Source organism: Primulina eburnea, chromosome 6, assembly GCF_022965805.1.
Source record: "Primulina eburnea isolate SZY01 chromosome 6, ASM2296580v1, whole genome shotgun sequence".
Lineage (NCBI taxonomy): Eukaryota > Viridiplantae > Streptophyta > Magnoliopsida > Lamiales > Gesneriaceae > Primulina > Primulina eburnea.
The window spans coordinates 34,252,314-34,275,774 of NC_133106.1; the positions used below are offsets into that span (position 1 = coordinate 34,252,314).

The 23,461-nt window shown below is 32.6% G+C and overlaps 3 protein-coding genes across 5 annotated transcripts; 1 reads left to right on the forward strand and 2 right to left on the reverse strand.

Moving 5' to 3' along the window:
* Positions 1–813: 813 nt before the first annotated feature.
* On the reverse strand, positions 814–6,073 carry LOC140834571 (probable LRR receptor-like serine/threonine-protein kinase At1g63430). 3 transcript variants are annotated; one of them, XM_073199558.1, is made up of 14 exons: positions 5,793–6,073; positions 5,458–5,594; positions 5,038–5,176; positions 4,804–4,875; positions 4,568–4,711; positions 4,314–4,463; positions 3,818–3,934; positions 3,663–3,727; positions 2,742–2,996; positions 2,466–2,671; positions 2,231–2,363; positions 1,966–2,129; positions 1,642–1,857; positions 814–1,532 (listed from the first exon to the last, which is right to left on the reverse strand). In XM_073199558.1, the coding sequence occupies exons 2-14, from the start codon at positions 5,543–5,545 to the stop codon at positions 1,290–1,292; spliced, it is 1,992 nt and encodes a 663-aa protein (XP_073055659.1). In that variant the 5' UTR covers positions 5,546–5,594; positions 5,793–6,073; the 3' UTR covers positions 814–1,289. The 3 variants fall into 3 exon arrangements, with proteins under 3 accessions (XP_073055659.1, XP_073055658.1, XP_073055660.1); XM_073199557.1 differs by having other exon boundaries at positions 5,458–6,073; XM_073199559.1 differs by having other exon boundaries at positions 817–1,532; positions 1,966–2,123; positions 5,458–6,071.
* A 5,022-nt stretch (positions 6,074–11,095) lies between these two features.
* Positions 11,096–12,104, forward strand: LOC140833531 (protein LURP-one-related 11-like). The gene is made up of 3 exons (XM_073197863.1): positions 11,096–11,402; positions 11,496–11,729; positions 11,821–12,104. The coding sequence occupies exons 1-3, from the start codon at positions 11,178–11,180 to the stop codon at positions 11,950–11,952; spliced, it is 591 nt and encodes a 196-aa protein (XP_073053964.1). The 5' UTR covers positions 11,096–11,177; the 3' UTR covers positions 11,953–12,104.
* Positions 12,105–12,579: 475 nt separating this feature from the next.
* Positions 12,580–18,161, reverse strand: LOC140834572 (uncharacterized). Its single transcript, XM_073199560.1, has 9 exons — positions 17,462–18,161; positions 16,778–16,978; positions 16,565–16,687; positions 16,216–16,253; positions 15,717–15,825; positions 13,588–15,615; positions 13,346–13,501; positions 13,081–13,190; positions 12,580–13,008 (listed from the first exon to the last, which is right to left on the reverse strand). Exons 1-9 carry the CDS (start codon positions 17,537–17,539, stop codon positions 12,741–12,743), a joined length of 3,111 nt encoding a protein of 1,036 aa, XP_073055661.1. The 5' UTR covers positions 17,540–18,161; the 3' UTR covers positions 12,580–12,740.
* Positions 18,162–23,461: the final 5,300 nt, after the last annotated feature.

Sequence of the window (23,461 nt, forward strand, 5' to 3'; positions counted from 1 at the left end):
TTTTCAACTTCAGAAATCAAACTATTATTCTAATTTTTAAATTGTCATTTTCATCAACTAACAAAAAGTTTTTTTAATAAATTGTCGCTGAAAAATATCAACGAAGTGTGGTATACAGAGTTAAAATGCATACTGTTTCCAACTTCCAAGTGACCATAATCGATCAAACATGTAGAAAACATAATATAAGCAATAGGCACTATAACATATGTCACTGGAAATGTTTTTTTTGTTTTTATTGGATGAAAAAGAAGTTGAGATGTTTAACAGTTATTTACTGTTGTGCAACAATTTGATGAAAAAATTGAGGTGGTCAAATATGTATATATAAAAGTGAGTGAAAGAGAGTGTGTATATATAAAAGTGAGTGAAAGAGAGTGTACATACATGAAAATGAGTGAAATAGTCAATTAAATAAATACAAGGATAACCAATTAAAGATGAGGAAGAGAAAGTACCACCATGATACAAATTTAATGATGACAACTAATTAATGAGGACAATAGAGTAAAATCACAATTCAATTCATATATTTATATAGATATAGATTATAGATATAGATTTACATGTAGAATATGTTTTTTTTGAGATGGTCTCACAAATCTTTATCCGTATAATCGGTCAATCATATAGATATTCACAATAAAAAATAATACTCTTAAAATAAAAAATAATATTTTTTCATAGATAACCCAAATAAGATATTCGTCTCACAAAATATGATCCGTGAGACCGTGTAACAAAAGTTTTTACCTTACATATATACATAAATAAGTGTGCAATATATATTTGATATTTGTTTTTAAATGCGATTCCCATATAAATCTACACTCTGACCTAAACAATGTCGTTTTTTAATTCAATTCGGTAGATCGTTTTTCAGTCTCCATCAACCTCTTATAGGGTTTTATGCTCCCACTCTTGCTTCTCCATACAAGCACCACCACCATGGAGGGTACCACCGCAGCCCACCGCTCCGCGGTGTTGGAGCAACTTCGTAAAGATGCAACCAGAAAAAATACGGCATAGTTCCAGACTCGACCTCCATTGCCACCATAGATCAACCCCTGCGACCTATACTAATTACCACGATCTTCAAGGCACATGTCATACAAAGAATCGGGAGATTTGCTCCAACCCATGTTTCTTACAGCACGAAAGATTTACAAGAACTTCGATACCTCAACAAGTTCATGAGAGATCAAAGAATAAAGAAAATGGGTAAAGAAAAACATATTGCTACTCCATATTTATGACATGATTTTCGTCGTGTCATGTTTGAATGGACATCAAGAAAGAGCGAGCTCAGCCCAAGCCAAAGAAGACACCTTGAGATCCGCTGATATAGATGTGTCGATCCCGGTTTCCAGCATCGTGCACAAGTCTTGCATCAATGTCCTGATACTGGAATTGGGACGGATGCATAGATTCGCCACTTCGCGAATCACCTTCAGGTCATCCGAACTGAAATGTTTCAGCTCGGGGTCCACCACGTAAGACATAACAACTGACGATTCCAAGAATTCTTTAGCCTGCAGGAGTTTAATTTTAAATAAAACAATTTTCTTTTCATGAATTGAGAAAATTCAAGAATCAAGATAGTAGTGAAAGAAAAAGTTCGAAAAGTTGGTAATTCCTTACCCAATCAACTAAGCATCCTTTATCTTTGCAGTATGGAGGTCTCCCACTGACAAGTTCGAGTAAAAGAATCCCAAATGCATATATGTTTCCCTGGGTGTCAAGACAGCGTCTTTCTAAAGAATTTGGAAGAATACAAACAGCACCTTCGTTGCTTACGGAGCCCGAGCTCTTCTCTGATCTGGATAGAATTGTCTTCCAGCACTCAAAATCAACTAGCTGCAAGAAAAGGTGGAAGTAATCTATTAAGAAACAAATTATGGGATTTGGAAGTGGAAGAACAAACCGTTCTAATATTCGTATGATCAAACAGTGATCTATAGTCACCTTGGGAGAAAATTCATCGGTCAGATAGATGGAACCCGAGTTTATTTCAGATAAAGTAAATGGCGGATTGAGTTCCGCGTGCAGATACTTTAGTCCCCGTGCAATGCCTATAATAATTTTCATACGTCTAGTCCAAGAGAATTGGCATCCTTCTCCATCTGCAACTAACCAGAAACCGTGTCATTTCTCGTGAGGCTGTTTAAACTATGCAAAGAATTTCATAGAAAACAGAGAGAGGAAAAAATTATATCAGAAACTAACTCACAATGAAGGTGCTCATAAAGAGTCCCATTCGACGCATATTCAAACACCAGCATCCTTGTAAATGGACGGCTTTCTCGACAATATCCGAGAAGTTTTCCAACATTCTCATGATTTAACCTTGCCAGATCTGCCACCTGAATAATGAATAACACATAACTCTAAATCTTATTTTCCACAAGAAAAAACGGTCAAGAAAAAATTCATAACCTTCTATTTACCAAGGAACAGACAAATACCTCCTTCTGGAAATAAAGCTCAAGATAGCCGGCCCAATTCTCTTCTTTGATACAAAGGGATATTACAGCAATCTCAGATCCACCTTTCATCGTGCCTTTGTAAACCACACTACCCGGGGACGATCCGATGATGTTGCTGAAATCTTCACAGGCTACCTCGAGTTCTTGTCTGCTGTATCTTGGTACATCTTTCAGACCTTCAGAATCTGTAAGAAAATATTTCATTGAGCTTTGGCACCAGCGAAAAAATCAAATATACACAAACATCTCATTCACCTATGTAAATTGTCATGTACTCCTTTGTACTTGAAGATTTCTTCCAGGGCATAATGATAGAGGGTTTGCTCTTCCATTTCTGAATGGCAGCTAGAAGAGCCATGACAAAGAGTAAACCGACCATTACCCCAGTGACTATTTCAAGAACCAAGAGCCACACAGGTTTTGATGCATTAGATGTATGTTTTGTTCCGTCTTCAGTAGGCATGCGTGTCATGTTAAGTCTTGGACAGGATTTTGAAGTTAGAGTATAACCTGCAATGGAAGTTTATCAATACTAGTCACAACACTGAACGTACATTGACACTAGCTCAAGGCATTTTTTTATTGATTTTCCCAGAAACATGCCCGTATCTTTCAAACTTTTTATCAAAAATACAAATTCATCCCACTTTCACTCCCGTGTAATGCATCACTCATAAAAGACAATTCTATATTATATGATATTTTAAGAAAAAAACATCATGTTTCTAATTTTAAAATATCTAGTCATCACTTGTTACTAAAAAAATAAATACCAACTTATTAATATGATATGCTATGAAATGGCTGTTTGGGAAATATAACCAAACATAAACGACACTTCCCATATAACTTCTAGAAATACATTTCAGGAAACATTTTCTGCTAACACCAGAAACATATCCAGACATTTACCTCAACCATTGGTCAAGAATTTAGAAAGGATTGCATGCCACAAAAACTCATGGCACCAGCATTAAGAAATGCAAATGCAGAATGACAGATTTTATAGTCATTTCAACTATATTTTCCATTTTTCATCAACAAGACTGTCATGGGCACGTGTAAGACCCATGACAAAGACCATAGTAATGTACTATCTATATTCTATATATTTCCTTAATGACAATTGACAAAGCAATCATAGGTACGATACGATGAACAAACAGGGTCACCTACCACATTTTGCAGCAGGCCGCTGTTTGGAACCCTCATCTTGAAAGCAATTTCCCCGAAAGCCTGATCTATATTGGAAGTAAGAACATAAAGTACCTTAAATGAAGGGCAAGGGCAATAAAAAATTGATCAAGGGGAAATGTAAAAAGCAGAAGTACCTCGGAAGATATTCCAAGCATTTGGGTATGCTTCCGATCAAAAAGTTATAAGAAAAGTCAGCCACTTTTAGCTGGGACGAACCACACAAACCCATAGGGTTGCTGTTTAGGGCATACCTGGAACAATTTCCAAAGAGGCGGTTCTAAGAAACAAGTTCTTAGATCGAGTACGCTAGGTATATGTACTAGGTGAAGCAATCAAATAAGACTCCAAAACAGATACGAGTCCACACCTTCTTCTATGAGAGATGTGGGCTTTCTATAATCCTCAAAACCGATACCCATTTATAGACTTCATATTTTTTTTTTACAAATTTTGTATACTTCATTTGGATAAAGTGATTGGAATAAACAAGTCACCACTACTAGGAGGAATCACAATAAGATTTCTGGTCAAGACAGCAAATTCCATGATACAGATAGTGAAACCAACGATCTTTTTGAGTAGGATAGAGTATTCAAAAGTTCACGAAGTTTGTGAGTATTTTCGACTTACATCTCCCGCATATTAGATGAAGATGCTAAGCCATCACTAGCAGGGATAGATCCCATAAGCTTATTTCTATCGAGTCGAAGTTCCTCCAAGTATATCAAGTTGCCTAATTCAGAAGGTATTTTTCCTGTCAATCCATTGGAGCCAAGGTTTCTGTAAAAGCAGAATGTAACAGTTAGTTAACATGAATAAAATGAATAACAGACAGTATAAATATCCATGAAAGAGTTTCGATATCTAGAACTCATTCCACAAACATTTTCACTATGGCAGTTAAGCTTCCAATCTCGGGTGGAATAGTTCCAGTTAGCTGGTTTGAACTTAAATCCAACAACTTGAGTTCTTTTAAAATGCCAATTTCCTTTGGTATTGTGCCAATCAACGAATTCCCATGCAGAATTCTATAAATGAGAGGCAGAAACAATCAATCAATGTGACCATATAGTAACAATTATCAATAAAATCCACTTTTGAGCGTACAATAAGAGCTTACAATTCTTGCAAAGCTGAGAGCTGGTACAGTTGTGGAGCAACAAAACCTTTCAATGATGCCCCGGATACGTTGCTGCAATTTGATCGATGTCACAAATGGGAGTTTTATTTGCCAATAACATCACACTGCTATGCACTCTCAAATTCTCGCTATCAATTTCATTAATTGAAAAATATAAATCCGTGCATGGGTGGCGACAAATTTATATTAAATAGAACCAATGGAAAAGCTTACATCTTTATAACATGATCTCCAGCCATAGAACAAGAAACGCAAGACCACTCACAAGGATCGGAATCCAGAGAATTCCAATTCGACAGAATAAGCATAGGGTCCTCGATAATAGCTCTCTTAAATGAAGTTAAGGCTTCAACTGAACAAAACCCAAAAATTTCTGGTAAGAAAAATACACCTTTGAACTCCACTCAACAATTTGCAATAGCCACATTCTTAAATTCACCAGCCACGTTTTTTAACAACGAAATCTCAGATGTTTATAAGATTATATAAAATAATAACTCCGTACTTGCGGAAAACTGAATAATTATCGACAACATTACTAGAAAGTGAAAAAATCATGCTTCTGAAGTAGCAATAATCAAATCAAGAATCAAGATCTGTGGAATAAAATACAAGTGCAGGGGTAAAACTCGCCTTCATTATTGGGAAATGCAGCAACACAATGAGCAAGAAAGAGCCCAAAACTCAGCAAAAGAACTCGACATGAAGTAAAATATTCCATCTTTTGCCAAGACTTACACACGTACACACACTCAACAGCTTGACAACATCTATAACAGATAAACAGAAGTTTTGAAAAAAACAAAGAGAGAGGGTGAAGATTCTGAATAGTTAAAAGGGAGTGAGTCAAGGATTAGAGTACTTAAAAAAATCTACAACCCAGAAAAGGATAAGCAAGATTCCCTCTTTCTTTCTTGGTGAGATGAAAGAACTAAAGAAACCAAAGTGAGCAATGCTTAACAGAAAACCTGGGATAACAGAATCAGCAACAACCCGTGAAAGCAAAACCACCGAAAAACGACATTGGATTTCAAAAGGAACCCACGAAAAAGAGAGAGACTTGAATCCAAACGGTGGTTTGGTGTCAGAAACAGAGAGAGACATGCGGTGAAAGCAAAAGAAAATGGATAAAAAAATGATGAAAAATAGGGACAAAAATATTACAAATTCGAGTCGCAGAAATAGCTGGAGAGAGTGTGACAGTCATGATTTTGTTTGTTTGTGTTTAGAGTATATATTGGCAGTTATTATTTGTTTCCTTGCTTCTCTTTTTGGTGGTGATGGAAGGTCGAAGCACGAAGATGATAGTGCCATAACAGCTTAACATTACATTAACTACGGCAAGAGAGACTTCATTTTTTTATATCATAATCTATTAAACGTGTCAATCTACTCATATTCACAATAAAAATTAATACTTCTAGCATAAAAATGATATTTTTTCATGGGTGACCCAAATAAGAGATCCGTCTCACAAATACGACTGATGAGACCGTTTCACACAGGTTTTTACCCATTTTTTTTATAAAAAAAAATTGTAGTGTTAAAATTTCCCATTAATTATTATTCGATTTTCGATAACTACGGTTTCCCATTTGAAATCATAAACAAATTTTTTTAAAGAGATTATTAGCTCTTTAAAACAAAAAATTGCCTTCGATCAAGACGTGTAAGATAATATTAAAGGGAAATATTAAGGAGTTTATACGTTATTATGAAAACAAAATGTAAATCATTTGAAAAAATGTGACTCCACGGTTAATATCAAGCGTATTTGAGTATATGTTTAATTTAGATATAAGAATCGTGCCTATCTAAGCTCTCGAGTATATGTTTAATTTAGATATAAGAATCGTGCATATCTAAGCTCGTAAATTTTCGAGACGAGTTTGAACTATTCATTGTCTAGTTTTGTAAATGATCTAATTCAAAATCGTGAATGAATAAAAGTATATTAGCATGTTTTTTGTGAGATGGTCTCATAAATTTTTATCAGTGAGATATATCAACTATGTCTATATTTTTAATAATAAGTAATACTTTTAACATAAATAATAATAATTTTAGTGAGTTACTCAAATAGGAGATTTGTCTCACGAAATTGATTTGTGAGACCTACTTACTAAAGTTTTTGTAAAAGTATTTTATAACAATGCTCTAAAAAGTGGTAGACGATAGTCGGACAGCTACTTACTGCCTAACGCCAAGACGCTTAAGCGATTTTTATTTATTTTTACCTAATATCTAATTTTTTTTATTATCTTCATATTTATCTAATAATTCATCTAAATCAAATTATAACTCTGGTATATGATCTCTTTATCCTGTACAAATTAATTGAAAAAAATTTCAAACTATCTTTTTCAAAAAAATTAAAGATAAAAAAATTCTATATATGCTTAATTACTGTCTAGGTGGCGACCTTTTAGAATATTATTTTATAATATTAATAAATCTGGTTCATCCCAAGCTTTTTGGCATTATTTTAAAAAAACGACAACCGATGATGTGTCAATTGCTGATAGGCTCTAATAAATATAACCCTCCTCTCTAAACCATATTTTATTCGATTCCACACTCCCTACATAAATATTAAATTTCAATATAGCTTTTTTTTAATCAACTTATTTATATTTCATTATTATTAATATTATCATCCATCTAAATCGTAGACTTTCATAAATTTTAAAAATAAATTTATAATTTATATATCAACATTACATATGTCAAAATGACTTATACTTGTTATATAAAATCTAAATGAGTTGTATTGATAATTTCCTACGCTGCCACCTTAAATAGATAAATAGAGATGATAATTTCTCTCGTCTCACCCAACTAATGACATGTTACGATAGATTGCAGGTAAGCTCGTCCCGCTAACCCGTTTATCGAAATATATATTGCTACAAAAAAAGTCCATGATTAAGGATATAATTTGACACCATGCGTAGCAAATTTGGGACTCTCTACATTTGAAAAATGGACAGATAAGATATTATGTGTAAACTGCATTTCGTTCTGCTTTCAAATTATAGGCATCTCTTCATGTGCCATGTTCAAAACCGGCCCCGCAGCTAGGGCCATAGAGATTAATTTAACCTACACTTTTGTGTGTGTGTGTATATATATATATATATATATATATATATATATATATTTTGAATTGATTATTTATTTATTTATTTTTTGTTTATAAATTTGGTATCTACATTGGCAGCTGGAAAACATTAAAGGTTCCATTGGGGTCCTTTGATTATAATGATCTTTTCAACAAGCAATAATTTATGTTCCAACATTTTTGCGTATTTCATGGCACAAATCAACTCAAGAAACTGGTAATATGTGTGAAATCTATACATATTTTTATGAAAACCATCTTTTATATAATTGAAAAGGGCTATCCTTATTTGTTCTAGCCAAATATTTTTTTAAAACAAAAACTTAACCGCGGAAATTTATCAAGCATGTATTTTCTTTAATTATTAAATAATTTATAGATAATTCATAAGTTTAAATCAATATGTACTCCCAATAATCCTGTCTAATTAGTAATTATATAGTTATTTTTCCCTGCTAAGTCAACCATATACGAATGAATTAAGAATAAACTAGTAGTATTGTTATTCTTTTTATCGAGTCAAGAAAGAAGTTTTGTTATCATCGAGTCTAGAATCTAAGATCATATCTCAAATTTAAGATACAAGTAATCGACGTAAACTAAAATTATTATTTTCTAACATGTAAATTAAAATTATATGATGACTAGATTTATTAAATTTTTGGGATGAATGACAAAAAGAGCAAGACAATTGTTTTAAGATTTTTCGTACTTTGTGTAAGGACTGTATTTGGCAGGCCTAATCATAGACCAATGTCAGCCAAAACTTAGTGATTGTCTATGTTAATAAATAAAGAGCTGACTCTCTAACTGATCTACAAGTGTGATAATATCGATCTTATTGAGATATAGAATGAAAAGTGATATTTATAAAAATAATCATTTGTATAATTCAGATAAAATAATAGATATGTCTCATTAAATTGATATATGAGACTATATTATAAAAAAAATTTGTGTTAAATAAATTAAAATAGTTTTATCTCTGAATATCACACGATAATTTCATTATCTAAGGAAAAAAACCTACAATTTAATTTCAACACTAAATAATTAAAAATTACATTGAAAATATTAATAATTTATTATATACTTTTATTTAACCAAAATTGGTTTCACAAATTATCAATATTCCATAATTAGTTACGTTATTCATTTCTAATCAAAGATTTCAAGTAAAAGATGAATATGCTCATATTAAATATGAATATTTTTAATCAAGGAATTTGACAAAATCTATTTTTTTTTTCGGGTCGGATCCTCCTATAGGTTTTTTTTTTTTTTTGGGGGTAAACGCAAACCTGAGGCAGTTGGGCTCCTTTGTAAAATGGTAATATGAAAAGGGTCTCTCACCTTTAAAATTTTTTATTGGGCCGGTCCAAGATCAAATCATATGGAACCTTCATTCCCTTCAGGCTTCAACTACAAACTAGTGTAGCTTATGAGGAAGAGAAGATTGAATAAAATTTTCGATGACAATTTTTTTTTTTAAAAAAGGAAAATTAACTCTGTTAGTTCTAGGTATCACAAGTCAGTACATTTAATTAGTATTTATTTTTAGTGTATATTCGTGAAATAAATGAAATATATAGTATCGAAAAGCTCTCGCGACAACTTACAAAATTTCGAACGATCGTATAAAAGTCCTATGCTGCACGAGAAGAAGTAACATAGTCGACAGTCAGTGTAGCATCCGTTGATGGTTTAAATAGAGCTATATAATGAAGAAATAAATATATTGAATTTTATTATATTTAGAAGGTGATTTCTAAATTTTAAGATCGAATAGAAAAATATGTATTATCACACAAAAAGCTTTTGTGAGACTGATCTCATGCATGACCAAACTCATGATTTTTTTTTATCAAAAATATTGTTTTTCATGATAGATATAAGTCGAATCAACATGTCTAAAAAAAAGTTCATAAAACTTTGTTATCAAATATGTGAGACCGTGATCTTAATCTGTGAGACGGGTCAATCCTACCCATATTTACAATAAAAGTAATATTCTTAGCATAAAAGTAATATTTTTTCATGGATGACCCAAATAAAAGATCCGTCTCACAAATACGACTCGTGAGACCGTCTCACACAAATTTTTGCCTAGATTTAATTGGTTCTAAAAAGAGAGATGATTTGAATATATAATTTTAGCACATAGACATTAAAGATCCATACAAAATCCCAATATTTGAATAATCCGTGTGAGTTATGGATAAACTTGATTTACATTAAACGCAAGTTTTCTAACTGCAATCCAAATAAATAATTAATCAAATTAAAAAATGTCGTAATAAGGTCTTTTATATATATATATATATATATATATATATATATATATATATATATATATAATGTCCTAATTGACTACGTAAGCAAAATGGTCCAAACATAAATAATTTGGTCGTGTATATTTATTTAAGTACACACGTCAAATATGATTTTGTTTTTTCTTAATGATTTATATTTCATTAAAAACACGTGGTCCTTCACTTAGAACAATGTCTATTTTAACAAGTGAATATCATTTTTTAAATGTGTATTCCACCAAAGCTATTTATAATAATTGTCCAGTTACTTAATAAGAGGTCTTCGCTAAGTATGTGTTTTCAAGCTTGTAAGTCCAAATCGATTATGGTTTAGGCTTGTCGAGTCCAACACAATTTTAAAACTAAACAATAAAATTTCAAATCGTAAAATTTAACGACTCGATTCGTTTGTACTCTTTTCAAAAAAAAAAAAGATGGAGTGCCAATAGCCAAACCAATAACCTTCGAGTTGCTTACGATATTGTTTGATTTTTATTTTAATATATTCCACAGGAAACTTCTCAATAGTACACATTTCAAGTGTGTTTAATGCATAACAGTGTGCGCTGATCATAAAAATTAGGTCAAAACAAGCTTCATATATGATATATTTTTACGCGATTTTATATATTGAAATATTTTTATTTATTCAAACAATTTAATTTAAACTATTTAGTCCACGCCTGTCCTCTTCATGACATCAAATGATTATCCAGTGTGTGTGTGTGTGTGTGTGTATATATATATATATATATATATATATATATATATATATATATATATATAACGTTTTGACCAAATCAAAATTACCTACTCATGCTGGACATGCATGTATATATATTTATATATCGATATTAGTTATTTGAATTCTCAAATATTTAGAATCAAGAGTTTTCAATAGTTTTCCACTGTACTTCAAAATGGCGAAAATACACCCTAAAGTAGAGCAAATCACGAACAATAATTCGGAAAAAGAAACATACACTGTGTGGATGAAATCCCTTATATTTCATGGAAATGGTTGCACTATTTTCAATTCCAAAGGTGAAATCGCGTTCCGGGTCGACAACTACCAGCAGAGATGCAGCACCAAAGTGTTTTTGATGGATTCCGAAGGCCAAGTTTTGTTTTCTGTGACTAGAAAGGTAAGCACGTACGTTAATCAAATACAATAATTCCTCGATCGTGTTTGGTATTATTAGTTGGAGACCTTAACATAAATTGGTTTAAATTTGCAGAAACTGCGAATTTTCCCGTGTTGGGAAGGCTTCAAATGGATTGATTGCAAGGGCAAAACCGAGAGACTACCATGGTTTCGAGTTAGAATAAATCCCAGATTATTATGCAACGATATGTCTTGCCAAGTTAGTTTCAACTGTGATGAAAAGATTGGAAGTTGCTACAAGATTTTAGGGTTGGAAGGGAAGTCGATACTCAAGATTATAGACTTTTCAGGTCAAATTTTGGCAGAGGTTAGTCTTATTAATATATATTATACACAGCAACGTATATGTAAAAAATAAATTCTTGAACAATGAATATCTTTGATGCATATATATGCAGGCAATGCAAAAACAGACATCAGGAGTTGCCTTGGGTGATGATGTGTTGACATTAATGGTGGAAGCCGATGCAGATCAGTCACTTATAATGGCTCTAATCACAGTCTATGGCTTAATTAACAAGAAACTGTAGTTATATTACAAGTTCAAAAAGAACACATATTGTACATGCATCATGTACAGCCAACCTAGAAACTAAAAATGATCTGTTTAATTTTAAACTTAAGTTTAGCTCAAATTCAATTTAAACTCATCAAAAATATATAATAATTTTTTTAAACTTTGTTTTCAATTTTTTCAAATTTACACATTTTTATCCAGGATTATTTTTTTCAGGGTTTTCCTCATCTATATATCTCAAAAGATATTATTGTTCCACCCCTTCCATTACTTTTCAAATTTCAAATTTACACAATATTGTTTGATCAGATAAATGTCAAAATTTTAATATGCAGAATTATTGCAATAAAGCTTATTTTGTTATATTTTAAAACATGAAAAGAAAAATAAACTAGATAAAGTAGAGTTAGAAAATCAATCAAGTCCCTTTCGCCCACAGTTGCCTCCATATTTGGTCAAATTATATATCTCATGTGATCCATTCTTGGTTTTGGAGTACATTTTAGACAAAACTTAGCTCGAGTAAACAAAATAAATATCGGAAGTTTTTATAAAAAAACCTTGTTTTAACTCATAATTTCACTCATATAATAACTTTTTCTTTGTTCGCAATAAGCAAACATCTGAAAAATTTATTAGCAATACCAAGCTTTTGCCCCATCATTCGTTCTATGAACACAAACATGTACACGGAGGAGAAGGAAATATCCTTTGGTTTTTTGTACTAAATCATAATATCAATAATTATGCAAATCAAGAAACCCAATTACTGATTTACAAAATAAATAACACTCGTGAAATCTAAATTCGTATTCGGGTTAAGTCGCTTATATATACCGAATCCATGCCGGTTTGTGAGCTCTTCCTCGCGTTCTTGAGGTTCCGCAATTTCATAATTAGCTGTTGCCTTTCACCCTCCACCTCTGCAAACTTGAGGCTTATTTCTGAATATCTTCCCTGCATTTCTTTCAGTTCTTCTTCCATGTTTTTGTTCTTCTCTTTCAGTAATGCCACTTCATTTGTTGTTTCACCGTCTCCACCATTAGTCGCAGCATCTTTTAGCACCTCACTGTTGTAGAAAATGCATCAAGGCTTAGCTGGAATATCAAATAATCATAGTTATAGTTAGCTAGTGTCATACCCCTTTGTCGATGATGGTGCAGAATCGTTTATTGTTGAGATTTCGCTCCCGGGATTCAAGTGTTCGTCACAATTTCTTGATTCTTGGTTTGGATTAAAATTTGGAGCCACCTGGATTTCAAGAGGAATCATCATTCGATTTCAAACTCCAGAACAGTTGTTAGGCATTGTGTTTAAAGTATTCTGAAAACTTACAAACGGCAGAAAAGGAAACTTATGGTGTTGTTTGATCACCGATCAGGGCAGTGAAGTGCTAATTTACTAACCTTTCCGACTTTACTTTCAAACAGATGAGCACCGCTTCTGTTGAGCGCTTCTAGTGTTGCTTCTAGCTCCTCGATTTTGCTATAAAGATCCTTTTCCTTCTTCGAAAACAAGTTACTCGATGTTTCTAGAGCATTGCCCTTTAACATGAGCTGACCCTGTACATCATGGAAACAAGATCAATATCTTAACTTATACAGCACGGGGTAAAATTTGAGCGTGTTTCAAAAACATGCAGATTGACCTCAAGCAACCGTATTCTCTCCTTAAGATTTGTGACCTCTTTGTTTCCCCAATGAGGAGGCGTGGTTTTTTCAGTTGATCCACGACTAGAGCTATCCTTTACCTTCCTCTCCATGCTATGGAGTGCATCTTCTTTCATCTTCAGACCACTTTTTAATTGTGATACTTGCTTCCTCAAGATGTCTCTCTCCGACTTATCCTCCGTTAAAGAATGTTTCAATTCATCATACTGCGATTGAATAGTGTGGAGCTGGGACTGCAGACTCCCAACTAATACTTCTTTTTCCTCCAAAATACGTCTCGTTTTATTTAATTCCTTCTTCCACTCTTCGGCTTCGTTCTTTAGCAATGTAACCGAGCTTTCCAGTTTAGATTGTTCGTAATTCCCTTTCTGCATAAGCAATGCCATTTCTTCACTTGATTTTCTCATATGTCCCAATTCATCTTTTAAGGCTAGAATTTCGTCGGACAGGGCCCTCTGAGTTTCTTTATCTTGTGATTTCTGTTTTTCCAGCTGCTCAATCTGATTCAAATTAAATAACATTTGCCTGGAAATCTGAGCCAATCTATCCTCATAACAACCTGTTACCGATTTGTGTTCCTCAGAAGCATTTTGGAGAATTTCTTCCAGACGGGTTTTTTGCATGCGTAGCTCGTTTGCTTCGGCCAGAGCTTTGGTGGCAAGTTTCTCATTGGCGTCAAATGTTGAGGCCATCTGCGTAGAAAGCCTTTTAAATTCCCCTTGAAGCCGTTCTGCCGTATTTGCATTTTGACATCTCGTCTTTCTCAATGTTTCCTCGGCTCTTATCGCTCTTTTTTCCTGCTCGATTTTGGTCCGTGTGAGAGCTTCAAGATCAGCTTCGAAACCTTGTGCTTGCTTTTCAAGTTCTTCCTCTAAGCTCTTTACATGAGCTTCAAGTTCACTTATCGTAACCAAAGAATCTGCAAATTCTTTTGATCGGCTTTTCAGTTCATTTTCCAGATTTTCTACCTGGCATTCGAGTTCATGAACAATTTCAAATGAGGATGAACATTCATATTGAATTTTCAGCTGTTCTTGAAGTTGGCTCTGCTCCAGCTTATATGAAATCTCGTGATTCTCCTGTTTCATAATCTCATAATCGAGGGCAAGCTGCTCCATTTGCATCTCTAGCTCATCTTTATCTCTCCTGTAGATCTCAATTTCACTACGCAGGTCGATCATCTGCTGTTCATGAAGATAAGATTCCTTTGCACCGCTGTGCTCCTTCAAGAGCTCTTCAAGTGCTTTCTGTTCTTCATCATTTGTTTCACACGTGGAGCCCACTTCTCTCGACTTTTTTTCTGTGTCAATTAACACCAATGATCTGTCACCAAGATTCGACATTTCCTGATTTTTCTGATCCAACATCTCCTCTAGATCCTGAACAGCAAGAATTAATTCAGAATTACATTCTTGCGTCTTTTGAAGTTGGATTCGAACGTTTGAATTTAGTTCTTTCGTGTAATTTAGTTCTTGTCTGAGTTCCTCGATGAGAGCTTGAGGATCTCCTTCAAAATGCATATGAATTTTATTTTTCGATCCATTGGAATGTCTCAGGGACTCTCTAAGTTTTGCACATTCTTCCTTCAAGGAATCATTTTCCTCTTTCGAGCAAGCAATCTCCTTTGAAAGATCTTGCCCCCGCTTACTCTCTTTCACAATTTGTTTACGAAGAGTCTGCAGTTCTAATTCAGACATCTCCAACTTCCTAGATAATGCAGTAATCTCAGATTTGAGATTCTCGATCAAAATACCAGATGCCACTTCAGAGGGCTGCCGTGAAAAAGTTGCTCTAGGAGTGCTTGAAGAGTCATCCGTACTAGCTTCAAGAGCAGCATTTCCAAGCCACTCCCATTGCAATTTCTGATTCTGCTCGTATATTTCTGTCGGAGTATCAGATTTTGATCCACTGTCAGAACTTGACATTGTTACATCAAATTCACTAGATGCTCGACGATCCGTGTTCAAATCAGACACTTTACTAACGGCCTCATTAAATTGCATGTCCTGTTTAGAAGAAGAAACACAAAGGGGAAATGGAATTAGAAATTGTAATCGATCGCATATGTTTTAAAAGTTGTTGAACAGGACCCTGTTGTTGACATTACCTCGACAGCATCTCTCTTGACTGATCCATCCTCAGTCCCATTAACAAAATGTGTCCTCAAGCTATAAATTTTGGGATTCAATTTTGCATTCTCAATTTCTTCAACATCTCTGAAGAGAAGGAATCAACAGAGTAACTACGTAGTCACAGATTAAGCTATTGATACAAATTTTTGATATATACACTGGTAAAATTTAATACAAAAACACTTGGCTTAAAACAGTATATTATTAAGGTGTTTTTTAATGTGATTTTTTTTATGAAAGAACCAGAAGCAGTTTTATGTTTATGTATGGCAGTTAAAGAACACCGTTGTTTTATTTTCTTGACGAGAAGCCAAAGCGGAAGCAGTAAACAATACAATTTGATTTCATCCTTTTAAAACACATTTAAGCATTGAAAAAGCTGAATCACAAATCAATATAAATCTAAAAGCATTTTTTTTAAATTCAACTTCTTTGAACATACTCAAAAGACTTATTTAAGGTACCGATCAGCACCTTTGATCAGTCGACTCCTGTATCCTCTGAATTGATACCTGTTGAGACACATTCATTAAAATGAAGATAGAATACTGAGAAAAAAAATGCAATCGATCGTCAATCATCTTCAAAGCTGCATAGACATTAGAATTCCAAAGCAACTATTCTCTCTCTTACAGATTTGAGTGTGCAAGTGGGAAACAGGATATATAACAGAACCAAGATTTCATTAGGAAGCAGAAGACATTCCAACACACAATACCAAATTTAAACATTAACAAACAGTGAGGATATTACACTTGTAAAAGAACCACACCAGAAAAGTGTCTGTCTTCGGGGTGGGGTGGGGGGGTATCGAGGGACTTACGTGCAATACCGCTTCTGTTTTTGATTTCCCGAGAGGAAGAGACACCAGAGAGACCTTAGTTGCTTCAGCATAACTCGAAAAATCAAAGGATGCTTCTCCAAAAACTCCACCTTTACATGACCCCTAAAATGCACCATTAAGGAAATTCAACGTACACAAATCACTTGGGAGCAAAGCAATGTATAAATTCCATTACCATATAGCATTTCTTACCCTCCCTACAACAAAATAGTATATCCTCTCAAGAACCTTCCCTGATTTAGAATCCCGATTAAACCTCACAGTTTCATACACGGGATTCTCCCAAAAGCAGCTCCCATCTCGAACCACCGCCTTGTCTGATTTTACGGTTGGCTTTCCAGTATCAGCAGGAACAAGAGAAATCATCCATGTCTCTCCTCTAGCTTTGGTCAACTAAAATTTTAAATGGTAGATCAGTTGACAATTGTAAACACAATTTTGCAGAGAAATATATACAAATTTTTATGATTTTCAATAAGACATAGCAAATGTGAAACAGGATGACAACAATCCTAAACTACTTTCTGCTGCTTCTTTTTCCAGTTGTTTTCCCACTCCTTTCTGTATCAAATTACACAATCTTAGTAGATTGACAGAATTAAACATAACCCTCCCCCAAAAAGTATCACTTTAAATTTGTATACAGATTTGGATGCATACAAAATCTGGATTACATTCAATGGTATCTATCTTTTCAGTGACTCAAAATCAATTCACACTGATATTTTCAGAGAGACAAAAAATTTTAAACTTGTAAAGTAAAAGAAATCCAATATTCGTAGTTTCAATCTTGAAATCAGTTTCTTCACCAAACCAAGTAGAGAAAAATACAATTACACCAACAAAATATGCAAGAAAATCAAACAACCCACATACCTGAGCTGCATGAAACTGCAACTTGAAAAGAACTTTGACTTTGTTCTTGTCGCTCCTCCATAGCGCCGACTTGAACATCTGTCCGGCACTCACCGGAGCTCAGCTCATTCACTCACTGGAGCTCCGGCGTCCACCACCAGAAAACCACCATGCAAGCAAAAGCCACCTATCCCCCCCAAATCCCCAAGTACCCCCCCTCCAAATTTCCAGATAAAAATGTCCAAAACAATGATACAGGGGAGAATTCAACCACGCTCCGCGGTTGACTCAGTAAATCAAGGCTGAGTTATTCAAAACAATGAAAACCCAGTATCAAATACAAGAATGAAGTGATAGAATTAGCACCAATTGACCCAAAGATAGTTTCTTTTCCCTTTTCTTTCCGCTCTTTTAAGTAGACTGCGCTCTGGCTACATCTCTGAATTCCTGTGTTCGTGTTCCTTTCTCTCTCTCCATACATGTCTTTAGACTTTACGTAACTATGTATCTACAGAAACAGTGCACCGACGAATCCACAATTTTTGTATACGCCAGGTTTTAAATCTAAAAAAGTTATAATAAAAACCATATTTTTTTATACAAAAAATTCAAGATTTAATCTTTGGTTTGATGTAAAAACAGGGAATATAAATGATCAGAGAAGCTTGTTGAGTATTAAACTAAATATACCATTGAAGGGGGAGTGGTCTGAATTTAAGTAGCATGAAGGAAGGTGGTACGTGTGATGACATAATTGCCTACTTTTGGCATCATGTATTTGCATTTTTTCCCTTGGAGTATTCTTATTTATCACTTATTACTCCATAAATACATACAGAAACTAAATTTATATGATTATAACGTTAGCATAGGATTCCATAGCGTTGAGAAACAGTACGGTTTTCTATATTTACTATCATCTATACATGTCAAAAACGAAGTAGCCAAGTGGATCTACCCAACCTCTCCTTTGGAAAGTTAAAAAAAATCATCACTCATTCACTTCCTATATTTTAGTGATGAATAAATCTAACCAATTTTATCTGTAAATTTAATTAGGGCAACAACTGTGTAATAGACGGTCTTCGTGTTGTATTCGGAGACGGATTTTTTATTTGGGTCATCCATGAAAAATATTATTTTTTATGCTAAGAGCAATTACCTTTTATGTGATTGAGTAGGATTGACCCGTCTCACAAATTAATGATCCTAAGACGGTCTCACATGAATCCCCTCTTTATGAGGTCCGAGGGGGTCATCTCCCCCCATTTTGACAGTCTAATTTTTGACATCATTTATTTATACAGATTTTTTATAGTCAATTTGACATCGAAGCACCAAATTTTGGGAAATGATTTTGTGTTTGATATATAATTGTAACAAACATCTACTTTAACTAAGCGAAAAATTTATCAAAATTTTACTTAAGGATGAGGATTAAAATGTAAATAATTTGTTTTTTATCACAAAAAATATAAATAAATTTGATGTGAAACAGATAGAAAAAAATTATTGTATATTTTAAAATTAATGATTAGTTTATTAGAGAATATAAATGTTAATTAAGGAATTTGGCGAATTTCAAGGTGACATGAAATTAAAAGAGAGTAATTAAAGGTTTCACACGTTTTACGCATATAATGTGAAAGAGCTGAAAAAGAAGTGGAAAAAAATTATTTGATTAATGGAATTCTATGATCGAGGCTAAGGGAATAGGACATGTTTGTATTATATATAGAAGTTTTGATCTAATACGTCTTTGAATTAATTATTGAGTTATTATTTGATATCAATAGTCAATTTCCTTCAAATGGAACGAAGATGACAGCCAATTTGGTTGATATATACTTCTTTTCTTTAATTTTACTGATTTTTCCATCTAATTATTTTCCTTTGATCTATTTAGGGTGAGATCGCGTAGAGACCCGTCCCATAACTGTTCTATTCAATATTCGTTCTAATAAAAATTGAGAATTTTTTCTTTATTTCATACCCAAATGTAGGGACATAATGTTGGGATTTTTCGGGTAAGAAGATGATATGCCGATAATTTTTTTTAATATCTGGAAGATGACGACATACAATATATAATCATTCAAAATTAAATATGATATTAATAATTTTTTTATTGGATTTACAAGAAATATCATGTTTCACTACCATGTGTTAGACATCGGGTGGACTTCTTCCCATATCTAATTTTTTATCATTGACACTAATTTTATTGAGTTCAAGCGACTAGTATTTATACTTATGTCTACAACAGAAAACGCGATTTTGTCCATCTATTTACCAATCAAATATATAAAATATGATTAAACAAATAATAAAAAATATGATTAGATTTTATAATAAAAGTGAATATATAAATTTAGGTGTCTTTGTCCTAATGGAACGAACCTAACGTACGATGTAGGTTTTTGCGTATTCGTGGCCGTCGTATGTGTTATACATCATAATTTAATTAAAATGCTAATTTATTGATTAAATATAATAAATTGAAGTAATTAAAGTAAATGGTTATTTGCTTATTTTAATCTGTTCATTTTCCTTTCAATTATTACCGCACAAACCTTTGTCGAATCACTAAACTATGCTGTAATATTATATGTGCATACCTAAATGAACATCAATGAAGCGACACTCACATATTTTATGTAATGAAACACATCAAAATTGTACATACAATACAAGAGTTTTATCTCATTTATGTTCGTATAAATATAAACTATGCACGTGCAATATATCAAATATATATATATATATATATATATATATATATATATATATATATATAGCTTGCAAGAGGATCATATGTTCATTGTCGGGGGTCTCTTAGACTTACCCGTGCCACACCATCCTATGAATTGATTCCTACCATTTTTTTAATACAAAACTTTACTTTACTAAAAGTTACGTACTAAAATAATGCATTTTTTCAACAAATATGTAACACATCTTGAATCCATCTATTTCAAACCTTTCACGTACAATTCTTTGATAAAATACATCTTTATATATAAAACTACAGATATTTTTATTAATTATTATTAGGTAAAATTCATTTAAATAGTAGACCTATATTAACTAAGTACTATAGTAAATTAAATGCCATAGATAAATAAAATTAATAAATTGAAAACAAAACTTAAACATATTATAATTATAATTTTATAAAATCTAACATTTCTTGTTTTTCTAAAATTTAAACTGATTGTCATGATACAACTCAAATCTTTTTAAACCGTACAACCACCCTACTCCACAATCAGCATTATTCATTCAATCACTCTCAAAACAAAAACATTTATTGTACCTTGATAAATTTTAGAACCTAATTATGTATTACAGTTATTCATATAAGTTAAATTTACAAAGCAAAATAAAATAAATGAGGATGATTTGTAATTTTATTGAAATGTAAAATTTAACCAATATGTTCCAAATATATTGTCACCCCGAATCGGATGATTTGTAATTTTATTGAAATGTAAAATTTAACCAATATGTTCCAAATATATTGTCACCCCGAATCGTGCCACTCGGCGTGGCTTTCCTATAATCATTTCTCGCCCATACGGCCAACTTTTGAGCCCGCAAATCATTTCATTCAATTTGATGCACTTATTTGTCTACCCCAACAATTGTTTTAAGTATATTAATAAATATTATACAAATTCAGTTTAATTGTATTTTCAAAATTATGAGGGTATTTATTTCAGTAATAAGCATTTTGTAGGACCGATCGCTTACCGTTTTACCAAAAGTTATAGCTAGTAGTAATGGTTCAACTCAAATCTTTTAAACAACACAGCAGCTCAAGCACCATGGTTCGATCGCTCTACCAAACAAGGACAATTACTGCACCCAACAATCTCCCTCCTAATAATTGCACTTCTTGCAATCAATTGGAATCGAACCTATGACCTTAGCTCTGACATCAATTGTAGGACCGAGCGCTTGTCGTTTTACCAAAAGTTATAGCTAGTAGTAATGGTGCAAATCAAATCTTTTAAACCGCACAACAGCTCAAGCACTATGGTTCGATCGCTCTACCAAACAAAGATAATTATTGCACCCAATATATTTCATATATAAATCAAAATGATTGGCTCATTTTAAATGCAAACATTATTATTCATTTTATCTCAATCACTCGATATGTACCCACCACAAGCCTACTTGACCAGTTAACAAAAAGTTATATTGCCTACTGTTTTGGCTCGATTATCATTTCACACCAAAAGTAGCGGTGGCGGATGCAGGAAAAAAGACCACATTTATTAATTTTTTGGTGGAGAGGGACCGAAATTTGTAACATTAATTCACCCAAAAAAAACACACAGTCGCATCACCATAATTGATTTGTTTGCACACAATAAATACAAATAGTTCATCAGTTTCGGAAGACACTAAATCCATGATATATTATGTTTAACAAATATAATTATATATGTTGATGAATTTTAAATTAAAATAGACAAAATAAACATTGCTATTCAAATAACTAGGAAAATTTTGATGTTATTTCAATCTAGAGGTCGTGTCGCGACATAGAAAATGACTCTTGGTCTACTAATTTTTCCTATTTCAAGTTTTTGTCTACTGATTTTTCTTAGTTTGACTAGAGCTAATTATTACAATCATATATATGTGTGTATGTAATATAGCGACAAAAGAATCCAATAATTAAAAGTAAGAAAAAGTAGAGAACTCAGCAGCTGGAAATATATTATTATTATTATTATTATTATTATTATTATTATTATTATTATTATTTACACTTCATAATTTGTTAATCAGTTAATTTTGGGGTGAGGGACAGTATGACATTAGTCAAGTCATAACTTAATAATAGTTTGAAATATACTATAAAATCGACAATCATTTTTTAACCATTTCGCCAATAAAAAGAGAGATTGTGAAAAAGTTTTTACGTCAATACATGAAGTTTAGAAGAGCGAAAATTGGAAAATTGTATTCTGAATTTTGAATGTTTGTTTTTTTTATGATTTTGATCATCTATATTATCAAATTTTAGTTTTTTTCTTATATATTTGTTATGATCGGATTAGAGTTTAGAAGAAATTGAATAAACTCTTTTAAAATTTCTCTTCTAAACCTTATCAAATAGCGTGACAAGTTTTGATGATGGTAAACATCAAGATCAGATTTTCTCCAACTTTTTCAGAAATGATTGGACCAAAAATTGTGCATAAACGGTTGATGAATCTTATGATTAATTTATAATCAAATAAGACAATTTAAATAAGATAAATAAATACAGTAAAAAAATAATACAAATGATGTTTATTGATGTTTGGAGATTCAATCTTATGTTTATTTGTTTTACAAAACTTGTAACGACATGCTTCAATCGTAGGACTTATCCACCGTCTAAATTGAAACTCCTAGTAATTTATTACAACGGTTAAGTCACAAAGTCTAACAACCAAAATAGAAATAAGATGATGAATCATTCGATTCAAACTATCGAGAAACTTCTCAAATGATCTAGGCAATAAACGATTTAATATTTTCACAGAAATCCTCGAAGATCCTTGATGATCTGAATGAGTATTCGTTGGAACGAAAACTGATAAGCACTGAATAAGTATCAAAGTGATAAATGCTCGAAAGTCTTTTTAAGAATGCAATCTTGTATCGTCTGTTTTATTTGCTTTTCTTGGCATTCTCTATGTATATTACATTATGTATTTTTCTTTTTAGCTTTCGACTGTAGTTCAATAAATGAACATTAATGCAAAGACATTGTTGTTATTGTTGTTGTTGTCTTTTCTTGCTTTGTTGTACATTTCATTCAATGAGTAGATATATATGTGCCAAATGTGAGAGAAAAAGATCGATGATAGTATAAAGTAACTAGCTCAGCACGTAGACTTTTGTGAAAAACATTCTGATCTTTTGACATCTTGTTTGTTGGATATGATCAGTCTACCAATGTTTATGAAAAAGTAGGTAAAATTCTTGAAAGATATGTTGAGTCGGCTATTTATAGAT